General features: G+C 36.7%; 2 protein-coding genes and 2 long non-coding RNA genes across 4 annotated transcripts; 2 read left to right on the forward strand and 2 right to left on the reverse strand.

Annotated features, from left to right (window-relative positions):
- The first annotated feature begins 460 nt into the window (after positions 1 to 460).
- Positions 461 to 2,345, forward strand: LOC137725898 (uncharacterized). Its single transcript, XM_068464735.2, has one exon. The coding sequence runs from the start codon at positions 769 to 771 to the stop codon at positions 2,182 to 2,184; it is 1,416 nt and encodes a 471-aa protein (XP_068320836.2). The 5' UTR covers positions 461 to 768; the 3' UTR covers positions 2,185 to 2,345.
- Positions 2,346 to 6,354: 4,009 nt separating this feature from the next.
- LOC137721982 (uncharacterized) lies at positions 6,355 to 8,230 on the reverse strand. The gene is made up of 3 exons (XR_015963190.1): positions 8,072 to 8,230; positions 7,777 to 7,854; positions 6,355 to 6,715 (listed from the first exon to the last, which is right to left on the reverse strand). It is a non-coding gene; the product is annotated as an uncharacterized LOC137721982 (long non-coding RNA).
- Positions 8,231 to 10,254: 2,024 nt separating this feature from the next.
- On the forward strand, positions 10,255 to 13,472 carry LOC137726980 (protein ENHANCED DISEASE RESISTANCE 2-like). The gene is made up of 3 exons (XM_088695078.1): positions 10,255 to 10,515; positions 11,256 to 12,226; positions 13,159 to 13,472. Coding segments are annotated over exons 2-3 (948 nt in total). The 5' UTR covers positions 10,255 to 10,515; positions 11,256 to 11,279; the 3' UTR covers positions 13,160 to 13,472.
- Positions 11,766 to 14,353, reverse strand: LOC148697214 (uncharacterized). Its single transcript, XR_015963191.1, has 2 exons — positions 14,103 to 14,353; positions 11,766 to 13,794 (listed from the first exon to the last, which is right to left on the reverse strand). It is a non-coding gene; the product is annotated as an uncharacterized LOC148697214 (long non-coding RNA).
- Positions 14,354 to 16,130: the final 1,777 nt, after the last annotated feature.

Consider the following 16,130-nt stretch of genomic DNA (forward strand, 5'->3'; position numbering starts at 1 on the left):
TCTTAATCGCGTCTCTTAACCTTTTAGAATTGCAGATAATACCATAAGATTATGTTCATACTTGATGTGAGAAAGCAACTTACATAGAATGAGTTTACAATCATGTGATTTTTTTGTTCATTAACACATTATTATGTGAAGAAAAATTTACACATAACAATGTATTATTGAAAAAAAAAATATCATGTAACAATAAACCGATTACATATCAATCATTTTCCTAATTTGGGAGAAGAAGTTAGACTACTTTAATGGGAAGAGAATTTGAGTAAAAAAAGATTATTTGATTTTAAATTCACTTTTCCATTTTTCAATGTATCTAACTTAGGATTTGGATAGACATCTTGGGACATGAAAGTCCACTAATACAACAAAACGTAACGTGATGTAAGTATTACGTGATGTAAGTTGTAGGAATTAGTTTCATTTTCACACAAAAAAAATTATTATTAGCACTCCAAAAATTTTATTTGACATTCCAAATTTTTTATCATTAAAAAACAATACATTTATAATAAATGTAGAATGAAATTTTTAGAGTAATAATAATAATTTGCACGCATAACATAAGCTCTCTTACTTTGCACTCTGGGGCACGTGTATAAATCACGTAACTCAGAAAAGTGCAAAGTTTGGTCAAATCCAGCAGAATCAAAGTCAAACTTGTCTCATGTCTTATGTCCTATAAAAATCTCTTTGCCTTTACTTCACTCCCCAAACTTTCCATTTTTGCCATATTCGGCTGTCTCAGAAACGATAATATTGAGCATGAAGAACCTCCCCTTCCTCTTCCTTGCTATCCTCACATTCCGTTGCATGAACCCCGTTTCCGCAGCCTGCCACGTCGACGACGAAGCGGGTCTGCTTGCCTTCAAATCGGCCATCACAGCCGACCCATCTAACAAGCTAAGCTCATGGATAAAGGGTACAGACTGCTGCACATGGGCGGGTACAAACTGCCTCAACAACCGGGTCACCAGCCTCTCCCTCTCGGGTCAACCCGACAAGCCCACTACTTACTTATCCGGTAAAATCTCGCCCTCCCTCTCCAAACTCAAATTCTTGAACGGCATCTATCTCCAAAACCTTAACCTCTCGGGTCCCTTCCCGGATTTCCTATTCGGACTACCCGACCTCCGATTCGTCTACATCGAACACAACAAGCTCTCGGGTCGAATACCCGACACAATCGGCAACTTAACCCAACTCGGAGCACTCAGCTTTTACTACAACCGGTTCACCGGTCCAATTCCGAGTTCAATCTCCAAGCTGACCCGGCTCACCCAGCTCAACCTTGGCGGCAACATCTTAACCGGTTCGATCCCGTCCGGCATTCAAAACCTCAAGAACCTCACCCTCTTCAACTTCCAGCAAAACGGGTTGTCGGGTCCCATCCCCGATTTCTTCACATCGTTTCCGGAGCTCCGAGTCCTCAGACTCTCCGGCAACTACTTTACCGGGAAAATCCCAGCTTCAATTTCCGCTTTGGCGCCAAAACTGGCCTACCTCGAGCTCGGCCACAACGCCCTGACCGGCCAAATCCCTGATTTTCTCGGCAATTTCAAGGCCCTCGACACCCTCAACCTCTCTAGCAACAAATTATCCGGTGTCGTACCTGAGAAGTTCGCGAATCTGACCAAGATCTTCAACCTCGATCTTTCTCGTAATTACCTCACCGACCCTTTTCCGGAACTGAGCGTGAGAGGCATCGAGTCCCTGGATTTGTCGTACAACAGCTTCCATCTGAAGCAAATTCCAAAATGGGTGACGTCGTCGCCGATCATCTACTCTCTGAAGCTCGCAAAGTGTGGGATCAAGTTGAAATTGGACAACTGGAAGCCGGCGGAGACGTATTTCTACGATTACATCGATTTATCGGAGAACGAGATTTCGGGGAGTCCAGTCGGGCTGCTGAACAGGACCGATTTCTTGGTGGGGTTTTGGGCTTCTGGGAATAAGTTGAAGTTTGATTTGGAGAAGTTGAGGATTGTGAAGACGTTGAAGTATTTGGATTTGTCGAGGAATTTGGTTTTCGGGAAGGTGCCGAGTGGAGTTTCAGGGCTGGAGAAACTGAACGTCAGCCACAATCATCTTTGCGGACCGCTTCCGGCCACCAAGTTTGGTGCTTCGGCGTTTCTAGGGAATGATTGTCTCTGCGGTGCTCCACTAGCTCCCTGCAAGTAAGGAGGCAAAACCCTAGCAATAAGTTAATAAGTTTCGGTGGGAAATAATGCCACGTGACTGATGGCTTAGTTTTGGTGAGGACAATAAATAGGAAAATGACTTATGAAATGGATTTACAGTGTTTTGGTAATAATAATATGTCATGCGTAAGTTTTGTCTTCGCATAATATATTGATATTATTAGACTCAAACGTCACATATAATCAACTTATTTCGTACAAGTTGCTTCAAGAAAATTATAGAAAGTGTAACTTTGTTATATGTTATTGCAGAGTTAAGGATGTTTACTGTTGAAACAAAACTAAAGGGAATGGAAATGAAGCGAAAAATTTACTCTTTGGGAAAATCATCATTTTTTTACTTTTCATATGATTTATTTTGGCATCTGAAAGGGCAAATGCTCTATCTTGCCCATTGGATTCACCAGTTCCATTTTCATATTTGTTTCCTAATACAGCATCCTTGGTGAATGATGGTCTTTGTTTTATGGTGCCCCTTGTTTAAGCATGACCCAAAAAGTGGATCAAAAACATAATTGGGTGTCAGGTGTTGTTTTGTTAGGAGTGAGATTCTCTCCTTTTTTTTTTTCTCTGTCCTTTCATTCTCTCCTATTTGAACAGTCACACTTAAACCACGTTAACATCTTATATTAATTTTTTATAAAAAGAGAAAAATAAAATAGAGAATGTGAGAGAAGAGGATGGAAAATGATGGAAAGAGGAGGGGAAAAAATCTTAGTACTGTTGAATGTTTAAAAGCATGCATCTCTACATCCAAGATCTTATGTGTATGCTTTCGTTTTTCCTTTGAATGAAAGGTCTTGTGCATATCATGCAGGTACAGTATAGGTTGCTATTTGATTACATTAAACACGCTGTCGTTTATCATAATTTGTGTACATTTGTAACATTACATTAACAAGATTCGCGGTATGGTTGTCAAAGACAAAATTTCCTCAAATACTAATACTACCAATAGTAATACATAATTATTATTATCATTTCTCAAATGTTATATCTCCGAAAAACTTTCGATATACATAAATAAAATAAAATAAAATAAAAAATTGGTGCACGACTTCATCGAAAGAAAATGATGATTATCTTCTATTATTGGAAAGGAATATGTGCCTCCGTTTTTACTGTTCTTCACCCTTATTTTTATTATCTCACACACTAAAATTACTAAATGCCTCTGTGGGACACTGATAGATGCATTATTTATCATATTTTCATATTAATTGTTCTTAGGTTTTATTAAGGAATTGTTTATAAAAGAACCTTATTACTTTCCTTTTCTCAATTTCAGCTATTATGTGCACTTAGAACGTTTTTGGTGATAATTCGAGTTTCCGGAGGATTTTTTATGCAAGTCTAATTGGAGAAGGAAGCTAAGAGGCTGAAAATTGTTGTATCCGAATTTCATAATTTTCCATGGAGCCATTCATTCTAGTTTCACAAATCAATTCCACAAAAGTTGTTTTCCCATCAGGATTGTGCATCTGTAGGATAATGATGATTTGAAGGCTTTCCCGATTTTTCCTAAGGGCGTGCAATATATGCTTGGAAAGATAAGAGATAAAGCTACGCTTCCCATATTTTTACAGAATTTTCCAAAAGATAAATCGACCCCAAAACTGGTGTGCAAGACAGATGACGTTTTTCCCAAGCCAATAATGATTCTTTCCTAGTTAGTGTCATTACTTGTGTAAGAGTTTGTTTTGTTTTAGGAGAGTTTCTACCAAACTTTTTAGGGTTTTACTAGAATAAATATAGTGTTGTGGCAAAGTATGAGAAGTTGTTACCTAGTTTTGGTTATGTGCCTTAAATTAATGTTTTTATAGTTGTTTCGCATATTGGTGAAACCTATCCTGAGGACGAGCGCAGTCACTCGAGACTTGAGGGCTACGACCCTTCCACATATCAGTGAGTGGGCTTTTGGTTTTCCGTATATACCTATATACTTGAGTTTTTCCCAGAAAATCGAATTGAATGTTTATATGTTTTAAAATGCCATGCAAAGTGTCTGCCTATTTAATTATGCATTAGTAGTTGCATATATTTATGATTGGTGCTGCGGACGCACAGGTAAGTGCCAGGTAAGTTTATAGATTTATGGTTGTGAATTAGTGGTTATGTGAGATGCATTGAGAGCTCATAAACCTGCATCCCGGTGTTAGTGCTCCCGCCTAGAGTTAAGGCACAATCCTTCATGTGATGTTCACCCCCCGCACCATATGCTCATCTTGGATTCAAATTAGGTGCACAATCCTGTTGTACAGACCACATTAGGTGGTTCTGACTCGTAGGTGACCCATGATTATTCGCACAGTCTTCACATGATCGTAGCACTTGAGCGTACCTATTTGCACCCAGTCCTATCGTACATACCACTTTAGGTGTTCCGACTCGTGTGCAGGTATAGTTGTCGAGATATGGATTTGAGCTCTAGATTTAGTCGTACAGGTCACATTAGGTGACTCCGGCTGACATATCATTTGCATTGATTGATATCACCTAGTTTACTTATATCTTATGCGCAGATATTTGACATGGCATATTTGTGGATTTTGCTATTTCGAGTATGGTTTAGATATATGTATATATTCTATTTTCTAGGAAATTATACAGGTTTTACGGAGAAGGGTTATAACTTTTGAGAGTGAAATGATTTTGAAAAGCTTTGTTTTTGCTCGCTCACATTTTCTGTTTTGCGCCCCTCCAGGTTTTAAGTAGAAGCGCTTTGGTGGCTCACGAGGACTTTGAAGGTGGTTCTGACAGAACAACACAAATGTAGGATCACCTTTTGGTGTTGTATAATTAGTATTCGTCCTACTGGACTGCACTTAGGCTATTTATGCTCTGATTGTGTTTATCACACTTAATCTTGCACTTGTTCTTAGCTAGTACTGCTAGTAGTTTGGTTTTTATTTCTTTGCTTTTCTATTATTATTTATGCTTCTGCATTGTGCACATAGCTATGTCACCCTCACGTGACAGCCAGCACGCCTTTATGCCCCTCTGTTTTCCAATGTCTAACCAAAACTTGATGTGTTATTACACCATTTATGGCTTAAATGTAAACTATTATATGTTGATTTTTTAATTCTTTTCCCAATGCCTGCTGTGCCCTTAACCAACAACTGCAACTCCTACTTTTCAATTCTTATCGTCAAAGACTGGAATTCACAACCATCTTTTCAGTTTTTCATTTTAAATTGGAAAATACTGGTTTTCATCTTCTTCCTATGCAACCATGGTCTCGTAATATTCTTCAATTATAAGCATGTATTATGCATACAATGCTTATCTATCAAATACCTGAAGCATAAGACTCGTACCTGAAAAGATTACAACCACCCTCATGTGCAAAGCCATCATAAGCTGACTGTGCTTGCTAATCAGATCCTCTTTCACCGCCTCTCCAACATCATGTAGAACACATTCTGTTTCAGACATAAATCCAGCTTCTCGGATCTTTCCAATCACTTCTTCTAGTTTGGTGTATATCTTATTTGAGTCGGGGTGAGATTGATCACCCACGACAAAGCGAAGAATTTTACTTCCGCGTTCGATAAAACTGCATCCAGGGTTTCTGATGAGACCTTTGTCCTTCATCAAAGCCCTCGCCTTTGAAGCATCCCTCCACCAACCATGTCACACCCCAAAACTTGAGGTGTGAGATTAAGAGAAATAAATAGAACAAAGTGGTTGTTTAAGGGTGTAAAACAATATTACGTTAAGATTTTGTCAAAGAAAATTTAAACTTAACGAATACATTAATCCAAAACTACAAAGCTAACTTAAAGAAATAGAGTTAAAGACTTATTGTGGTAATACAAACTGCAAAGACGACCTGAACCATAAAATTCACCAAAAAAAACTCGTTCAACCAAAAAGTGTGAAAATTTCCAGATCCAAAGTAGACACATAAAACTAAGTTGTGTTAAAATTTCATTGATTTTTTAGTTCAGGAAGTCTAGGAAAATTTAAATCTAAAACAGGCATGCTGCTGTTTTTCTAAAAAAAAAAAAAACAGTTTCAGCAGCACCAAGTCACTTTGGAAATAAAGCTGAATATGTTCCAAAGGGTACAAATCTGAAATTTTCAGAATGTCACCTTGATAGTAGATAATCACCCACAGTTTTAAACATAACCCAGTTCATAGTGATTCTCCAAAGGCAATTCATTAAGCCTTACAGACTATAATAAGTTCACAAAAGACCTTCAAGGTTTCATACAAGAAAAATGTGTTCAGGTCATTTGATGAAAATGTACATGAGCATAATTTATACAGACCAAAGGACAGGTAATTATATATACACATGGTTTTCATTGCCTAGGTAGGTAGAGACACTAACCCATTTTGGCCTACCCCTTCTTAGTCTACAACGCAACAAAAAGATCATTTACAGTCTAAGATTAACCATACAAATACTTTGGCAGCTCACCCAAAAGATACGTCTGGACTCCCTTCTACTAGTCCAGAATAGAGCTGCAACTCAAAACCCAGCTAGTCAACCCTACACCACCTGAAATATACATTCTTAGAAAAACGGGTGAGCATAAAATGCCCAGGAGAGGTTTTTCGATAAGTCCGTAGTCATTTAAAATTTCTAGTGCATGCCGAAAATGATAACAATGATTCGAAACAATTTCTATCCACCACTACGTAATCCAACAATGGAATTATACTCTAAAATGCTTGGAAGCAACAGATGGTAGGAAAACCAAAGTTTCAGAGCATAAATAGCTTTGATAACAACACGGTACAACAAACAGTTCAAAAACACTTCTTTCATCATAAAACAACAAAGCCATTGTCATTAAAAGAAACAATAGAACAACTAATCACAAAATTTCTCTTTTATCCCAAACAAGTGATTAGCAGATTGGAAAGAATTGTAATATACTTGGCCAACATATATACCACACATATCTATCACATTGATAACTCATTCTTACAACCCATAGATGGAGCTTTCCCCGGGGAACATTGGGTCATTGTGCCAATAATCTAACAATTTCATGGGTCATTGTGCCCATTCATACATTTCTCAACATTCTCAACAGCACAGGTATTATACTACTTTCCATCTACTTTCAAAATCAAACATTCATCTTAGCATGCTTCAGAATCTCATAATGAGTAACATAAAAGGCAGGCACTTAAGAATGAAATCTTGATAGCCTTTGAAATCATTTTAAACTTCCCCAAAGTTGTAGGAAGAAAATTAAAATCATTAGAAATCAACCCATAGAAAAATATTTGCTTCACTTCCTTCACATAATCGAAAACGGAAAACATTCATCTTAGCATGCTTCAGAATCTCATAATGAGTAACATAAAAGGCAGGCACTTAAGAACGAAATCTAGACAGCCTTTGAAATCATTTTAAACTTCCCCAAAGTTGTAGGAAGAAAATTAAAATCATTAGAAATCAACCCATAGAAAAATATTTGCTTCACTTCCTTCACATAATTGAAAACGGAAAACATTAAAGTAAGGTTGAAATAGTGCTCAAATGCCAACAATTCTTTATCAAGTAAGAATGGAAAATCTAAATATTTTTATGGTTGAAAATTCCCCTACCTCAACACAATTTCTTGATACAACTACCATGGTGTTCATCGACTTGTTCAGTAGTCACCTTGTCCTTCTCTTCCTTATCTATAAGTAAGAAAAATCATCACACACTGCTCATACAAAATACCAGACAACATACCCTAATTCAAGGCTAATTGGGGACTTTAATCAAGCACTTGGTGCTCATCTCTAAAACTATAACATGCAATATGATACTTTCATGTTTCCTACCCTCACCCAAACTATTTCATGGGCTAACAAACCAAATATCAAATAGATTTCCAAGGTAAGAAATAAATACCTCTAATGGAGACAAAGGAAGGATCCTCACTTGGCCTCCTCCAAATTTCTTTTTGGCAAATTAAGAGCTAAAAGAGATGAATCACTTCATCTCCTTCGGCTGGAGAAGAGCAAGAAGAGAGAGAGTTCTCTAGAAACCTCATTCCCTTTTATCCCTTCTTACCCACGTAAGCATCCTTTTTTTTTTTTTTTTTTTTTTTTTTCTATGGATACACCACATCTTCTCAAGATACCAAAATCTACCTAATCCGACAAACATTGGCACAATCCTTTAAAAATAATTTTATTATTTGGGAAACTAGACGAAATGGAAGTCCTGTTATATTTGTTTTTCTTCTTCCAAAGGTTGGTCTCAAGTAAAAGATCATTTAATGGACCAAAAGTCACTTAATATTTTCGGGATATTACAAATCAGCTGCAGAGTACATATTGGATAGCATGGATATAGTTTCTAGAATATGATGGGTCCAAAGAAAATAATCTCTCCTCAACTTCCTTCCCATGTTTAGCATTACCATAAACCCTACAAGCACCGAAAAGAAAGCCCCCCATACCCAGATTTTGGCCCCATTGGCATACGTCTAATCAGCTCGTAAGCATCATTTAGAAGCCCCGAGCGTCCCAGAAGACCAACCATGCATGAATAGTGATCCAACCTAGGCTCAATTCCATAACTTGAGGCATAATGTTGAAGTCATTCTTCCCCTCCTCGACAAGCCCCGAGTGACTACAAGCACTTAGCAAATGTGTGAAGGTGACATGATCAGGCTCCCCACCTTCTTTAAGCATGCTTTCAAATAGCTTCATTGCTTCACTCCCATACCCATAGGCTGCAAGCATCGCATTCCAAGCCACTTTGTCCGGATTATTTACCTCCTCGAAAATCTTAAGCTGAGTAAGTTAGTCTCCCCAACTTTGCATACAAATCCAGCAGTCCGGTTGTAATTGTGACATTTTCAGTCAGACCACATTTCACAATCATACCATGGATACACTCTGCCAGTTTCCGCATACAATCTGTCAAAAACTAAAAGCTTGCTTCTCCTTTCACACATTTGCTTCTTCTTTAGCTTGCGCTCATTCTCACTACTCTGTGTTTGGTGTGTCTCCAGTTTGGTTCCTAGTATATGGTTTTGACTTGTACTTTTGAGTTGTATGACTTGGTTGTGTTAGAAACATTGACATAAAAGAAAAAAGAAAAAGGAAGAAAAGACTATGGTTGTTTGAATTATATTACTTTTACGACACCGGAATACTGTAATGATTAGGTTTTGGTCCGTATAATATTTGTATTATAGGTACGAGATAAAGAGATGTTTAAATTTGTCCATATGACATTTGTATTATTAGCACAAAACGTTACGCTGATAGTATACTCATGTCATGTAAGTTACTCTGTTTAATCATTTAAACCAATGAGTTGGACAGGACCAAATAAAAAAGGTCAAATTGGATTGAATTGCTTTGGTTCTAAGTGTCATTCAATTATTAAACTGGGTCGGTTATATGATATCAACTCATCATACTCATACTTTAGTATGAACAAACCACTTACGTCAATCGTTAAATATTAGTCAAAATGCATCATATGTAGTGTTTTGAGTTGCTTTTAAGAGTATTATCATCACATCAAGATCTTTACAAGACTTGGGTAAAAATTATTTTGACTAAAGCTCATGGACATTTACCTTCGGTTTCCTCGAAGACAAGTTATAGTTAACGAAATTATTTATCCCATTTGTCTAAGCATCTTAAAATTATGAATATACACATGAAAAAGAGTTAATACACGCACGCAACACATAACGCAAATGCGTTTTGGTACATACTTCTTTTTAGTGGCATTTCCTCATAAGAAGAAAAAAAAAAAAAAAACAATCTGGTGATATTATTTGTGCCATTTTCCTTAATTTTAATCAAATGATTTCTTCAAAAATAAAAATTTTCAAAAGAAAACTAATGAAAAAGATTTAAAATTTTTAAGTTTTAACGATAAAGATAAAATAAATAATAAAATGAATAATATCAGGATTGATTTTTTAGTGTAAAAATATGATTTTTCGTTAGAATAAACAATATTGGAAGTTTTCCGTTAAAATTGACTATTTCAAACCATGGAAAGTAGAGAGCATAATTTACCTAAATCAAAATATATATGGAAAATAGAAAAGCATAATTTACCAAAAACAAAATATATGAAAAAAAAAAACGTAAGCTATCAAACATAGCAAAGCTCGCCCGCAGACGGAGTTGGCAATTGCACCTCCTCTCCTTCGTTGCCTAAACAAACCCAATAGACAAAAAGTAACACAAGTTCAAGGACCAGGCTCTCCCTCCCCAAAATATTCAGACTGCAAAACCCTAATTTCTGATTCCCATTTGCTAATCTGTATAGTTAGGGTTTGCAAGCCCAGCATTGCCCAAATTTCTCCCCAGAAACTCAAGGTTAGAGTTTTTCTTCCTTATCTCTGAGCATCTGGTCATGCTTATTTATTATTTGATTACAAAAGTTTAATTGGATTGGGAAGGGTGTAAATTGCGTATCTTTTTGCTTCAATTTGGTTATATAATGTGTTCGCAATTTTGGCTGATTGATTCACATTTTTGCCTTGGTTTGGTTTTGTTTGGCTCAAAATCTTTTGAGTTCAGCTGGAAATTGGATTCATTTGTGTGGGATTTTTTAATTACTTTGTTTATCAAGATATTAGACGATTGCTCTGGATTTTTCTTTCTGTTGTAAATAAGAACAGGGTGAGGAGGTAAGGAGGGTTGGTGCATTAGCACACCAGGGAAGAGGGTGCAGGGAAAAATAACTTATTTGGAGAAATATAGGTTGATCTGTGGCGGTGAAAATGTTATATGTGGCAATAGCATCTGGCTATCCGCGTTCTCAAATCCTTTTGTATGAATTTCGAAGGGTATGAAGAATAGTTGTGTGATTATCAGAAAGAGCTTGTTGTTTCAGCATAGTTACAGGAGTACAAAATACCTTCACTCTGATTCTTGGGGCATTTATCATGGTTATGGTCTATAGTATAAACTATAAAGTATTTGTAGAATTTGCAATTGCCAGGATAATATGGCCATATTTATTGGTTGTGTATCCACAACACAAATTGAACGTAATTCAGGAAAACAGCTATACTCTTTTCGTATTTATCTTGTTTTCTCTTATTATGTGATAGACTTACTTCAAAGGAAAATCTCGTATGGACAGCAGTGGTGAAAAGAAGGAGCTTGAATGGATAGAGAGAGTGAGATCAGAAGGAGCTGTTCCACTTCTTGATCCGGACAATTGCCGAAATGGTTGGGCTTCTCCACCTGGATACAAGTTCTTGGTTAGAGGTCCAGACTACTTGTCAACCAGGGTTAAAGTTCCTGCTGGTGAATATCTTCTAAAGTCTCTTGGTTTCGATTGGATTAGAAGTTCGACAAAGATTGGGGAGGTCTTAAAACATCCAAGTGGTCGTGTTAAGAAGGCTATTGAGGAAGAGTTTCCGACAGGTGATAAGCCTTTCGTTTGGGCTTTCAATCTTCAAGTTCCGAGTAAGGATAATTATAGTGCTGTGGCGTATTTTACTACCAGAGAGCCTATTCTGGAGGGGTCTTTGATGGACCAGTTCTTGAAAGGTGATGATTGGTTTAGGAATTCAAGGCTTAAATTGATTGCCAACATTGTCAAGGGCCCTTGGATTGTGAGGAAAGCAGTTGGGGAGCAGGCCATATGCATAATTGGGCGTGCCCTTTCTTGTAATTATTGTGCATCAGATAGTTTCTTAGAAGTAGACGTGGATATTGGGTCTTCCATGGTTGCAAGTGCAATAGTTCATCTTGCATTTGGTTATATCACAACTCTGACCGTTGACCTTGCATTTCTCATCGAGAGCCAAACTGAATCAGAGCTTCCAGAACAACTTTTAGGTGCTGTAAGATTCTCTGAACTAGACCCTGCGGTGGCAAGGCCAACTGAACCATATCTTGGTAGGAGTACTGGCAGTTTGCAGTCTAATCTGCCTACACGATTATGGAAGTCAATTGGGCAGGGATTTTCCCACATGCTTCATCCAGGTGACCATGAAAATGGCTCTAGCTTGGGCTCACCACGTGTTAATGGGATTGGAGACAATGAAAGCAGTTCCATAGAGATTAAGAAATGGTAAGTTCTTCTGACCAGTGGTCACCTTGATATTTTTTTTTTTTTAGTTTTGCATGATGTGGCGTTTTTGCCATGGAAGAAACGTCATCAAAATGCTTCCTCATCATAATTATCTTTTGTTTTGAAAGAAACTTTCAAACAAATTCAAAGAAATTTGTAATCTTTTTTCCTGCATGCAGCTTAAATTGCTTCTTTTTTCTTTTTTCTTTCCGTCCTCGTGTTTTCCCTGTTTCTTGGTCCTATCATTAGGAAATTTGTTCTGCAGGTTGGAATGTGTAATCATACTGTGGCCTGTCCAGTACATTGTCTTCACCTTTTGTCCCATATGCTCCCTTTATCTGGAACAACAAACAATAAACTATTTCGTTCTCGAAGTCTGAATCAATGTTGCTAACAATTAGGATCTAATTTCTGGTGGCATTGTGCAAAATAAGAATTTTTATGGCATCATTTATTTGCTCGTTGTCAAATGATACACTCAAGGAATGACAATGTATCCATGAATGCAGCTCAGGTGGACGTAAATGATATTTGAACTCGGATTTAAGCTTTTGAATAGACACACATTTTAAATTTGCACAAAAAATATGGACTATGGTCCTCTGGATCTTGCGGGATATCTTGCACAGAGGCGAATTGGGCCTGTCTGCTTTATATATGTCAAGTAGTTGATGACGGGGTGTGAAGAAACCTTTCTTTTTCCTTTAGTGGGTGTAATGTTTATATTCAATTTTTCAGGACTAAGATTAAGATTTTGGTGTTTACATGTCTAACGAAAGACAGCCATCGTAATATTTTGTCGATCTTTTTGGTCAAGTAAACTTTTGCGGATGATACTATTTGCACCTTGATTGCATCTATTTTTATGTACATTATCACCTTTGTTTTACAGTCATATTGACCTACAACCCTGGATTTGGTTAAACTTGCAGATAGTCAAGTGAAATGTGATGGCGACAAAACAAAGTGATTCGAATTTGTTGAAGCATCACGGATCTAACTTCTCTATATCGACTGTTTCACTTGTGTCATCTGCTTGTCTTGGATTCTCCGGCGCTATGGAGTAGGATGGGAACTGATCTCCTAATTCCAGTTGGCAAGATATTCAATCATCAACTTTTTAATTTTTATAGGTACAATTCTTTTGATTTTCTTTTCTATATTTATATTTAAACGAGTGTATAGAATAGCGTCCCTGTGTGTAAAAAGTTATATCAGTGCCAGTATGTATCTAGATTCCCCTTCATTGGATATTCTCTTCTGTCGGGCAAAGATTGCAAATCAAAGGGCTTCCCCAAAACCACAGAACTGTTTTGCAAACTCGGAAAAACAGTTGATAAGTTTAGAATACCCAGATCAAATACCTTCAATAAAATGCGATGATTTACAAAACCCACCACGCAAAATGTGCACAAAAGACCAAGCCTTGAAACGGGAACTTTGGGATTCAATCCAAAAACACTTGGTCAATGAACTTAACAAGTTCAGGGAATTTCCCGGATTCAGGGAAAATTCCAACTTTGTAGGCGTCAACCTTGAGGTAATGAAATTAGGTTCCTGAAAGATAACTGAATCAAAGTAATTAGGGTTTTGCAGGCATGGAACTTACTCACCTATTAACAATTGTATTAGGGAAATAAACAGGTCAAAAAAGACTTGATTAGAGCTATAAAATGTAAGAAAATATGAAGGGAAATGCCTTATTGGGGAATTTGTTAAGAAATGTGGGTGAATGAAATCAATCTGGACTCAGATATGGCCAAGGCCAATCTAACATTAGGGTTTTCTTTTAGGTCAGAAAAGAGAAATAAACCCAAATCAACAGATCAATGGACTTGAATTTGTATTTGCATAAAAACCCAAATCAGTGAAATACCTGAGTGTGAAGGAGGCATATGCTGTGCTGCGAAGAAGATCTGTCGGGGAAGCAGATGGCTATGAATCAATTGAATCCTCAATGTTTTCTGGGAAACTCAGCAGTAATGTGGAGAGAGTCACGGACGGAAGGAAAGGAATTGGGGGGAGTAAATAGATGGAGGTCTGTACATCCCATGTGTGATTTGGAGAGTGTGATGGTACTACTGTTGAAAATGAAGCAATGGGAAATTATTCACTACCACTATTAAAGCAAGGTTTTATTCTAAAGGATGTAGTCAAATTAAGATTTCATATGATTTTAATAGTCGGGTGTAGTCGATTAGAGTTTAAAAAGAGGATTTTAAAATATTATAAAAACATGGTGTAGTCAAATTAGAATTTAAGAGGATTTTAAAGAATACACCCAAATCAAAGTAGTCAATTAAGAGTTTAAAGAATGCATTCAAATCTAGGCATAGTGAGAATGTCAAAAATTTATTACGATTTTAATGGTTGAAGGATTTTGAGGGATATGAGAGTGGGTGGATAAATACAAAGTGCCATCAAGAATCCAATCCTATACCATGTGATTTGTTTTCACGTTCATCACATAAGTGGAACAGTCTTTGTACCTCATCTTCCTCTATCGCCACAAGGTTTCTTCTCAATTTGTATAATTCTTTTATGTTTTATTGTTTCACAGATTACTGCTCTATTGGTACTTATACATTGCATGTATATTAGGTTTTCTCTTCATTAGCTAATATACATGCTTTTTTAACTAGTCAACATGAAGTTTGGATATTTTACTTCAAATAATTGAAAGGGGATTGAATAAATTTAATGAGTTTTTATTGTTTACTAATATATACCCTGTGGTATGTGAGAATTCAAGAATTGTTCTTTTTTATTGGAAATATATTTGGGTTTAGTTCTTAATTTGTGTTTAGTTTTCCATTGTCATTGTTTGGTTAGTTTAGGTATTTTGTTGCTTTATTAACACATTGCATATTATAATGATTTGAATGGCTTTTGTTAAGTCCTGAATGGTTTTTGTTATTGCTACTGCTTCCAACATGCTAGTAATTAGAAATGGGAGACAAACAACAAGAAATTGGAAAAGTGAAGGCCAAGAGCAATTATAGAGCTTATAGAGCTTGGACTGTAGAAGAGAGCAAAGTGTCGTTACAATTGCTCGTTGGGATGTGGATTTTTGTGTTTGAATTTGTTCATCTCATTGGGGTAGTGATTTCAGATTATCATGGGGTTGTGCTGATTTTGTTATTTGTATGCTTCCATCCGCAGAAAACTATGAGTGCTTTGTCGTAGTTAGAATTGGCTTCTTTGGCTGAAGCATCTAAGAAGTTGGAGCCCCTGTGATAAGCTATTGTGCATATCACAAAATGTATTAGCTGCTTGTAACTTTGATTTGGAATTCATGTATGTACTTAGTGGGTGGGAAGGATTAGCTCATGATTCAAGAATACTAAATGATGCTTTGACACGAAGGAATGGGGTTAAAGTGCCACAAGGTATCAAATTATTATTTATCATTTTTATTATTATTTAATTTCTCATTAATCCATTGAGTTGCATACTAAAATATATATTATCAGGTAAATCTTTTTTTTTATAGTAGATTGTGGATTTCCAAATAGACGTCAGTTCTTAGCTCCTTATTGAGGAATCTGATATCATCTCTAAGAGTATAGTGGTTCGGGTCGTGAGCCTAGAAACGAAAAAGAGTTGTTCAATCTTTGTCATACTTCTTTAAGAAATGTCCTCGAGAGGATATTTGGTATTTAAAAATTGCGATTAGTAATTTTAAGGATTGCACCTCCATTTCCATATGCAACACAAGCGGAGGTAGTATTAGCTTGTGCTACAGTGCACAATTTGCTTCGCAAGGAGTGTAGATCGGATGAGTTTCCTGTTGAACCAGATGATGAATCTTCTTCGTCTCCACCATTGTTAGTTTCTGAAGGGGATCTTGACCAAGATTTTCAAATACAAGAACAACAACGAAATATTGCTAATGAATGGAGAT

The sequence above is a fragment of the Pyrus communis genome, chromosome 5, assembly GCF_041283825.1.
Source record: "Pyrus communis isolate YQ-2024b chromosome 5, ASM4128382v1, whole genome shotgun sequence".
Classification (NCBI taxonomy): domain Eukaryota; kingdom Viridiplantae; phylum Streptophyta; class Magnoliopsida; order Rosales; family Rosaceae; genus Pyrus; species Pyrus communis.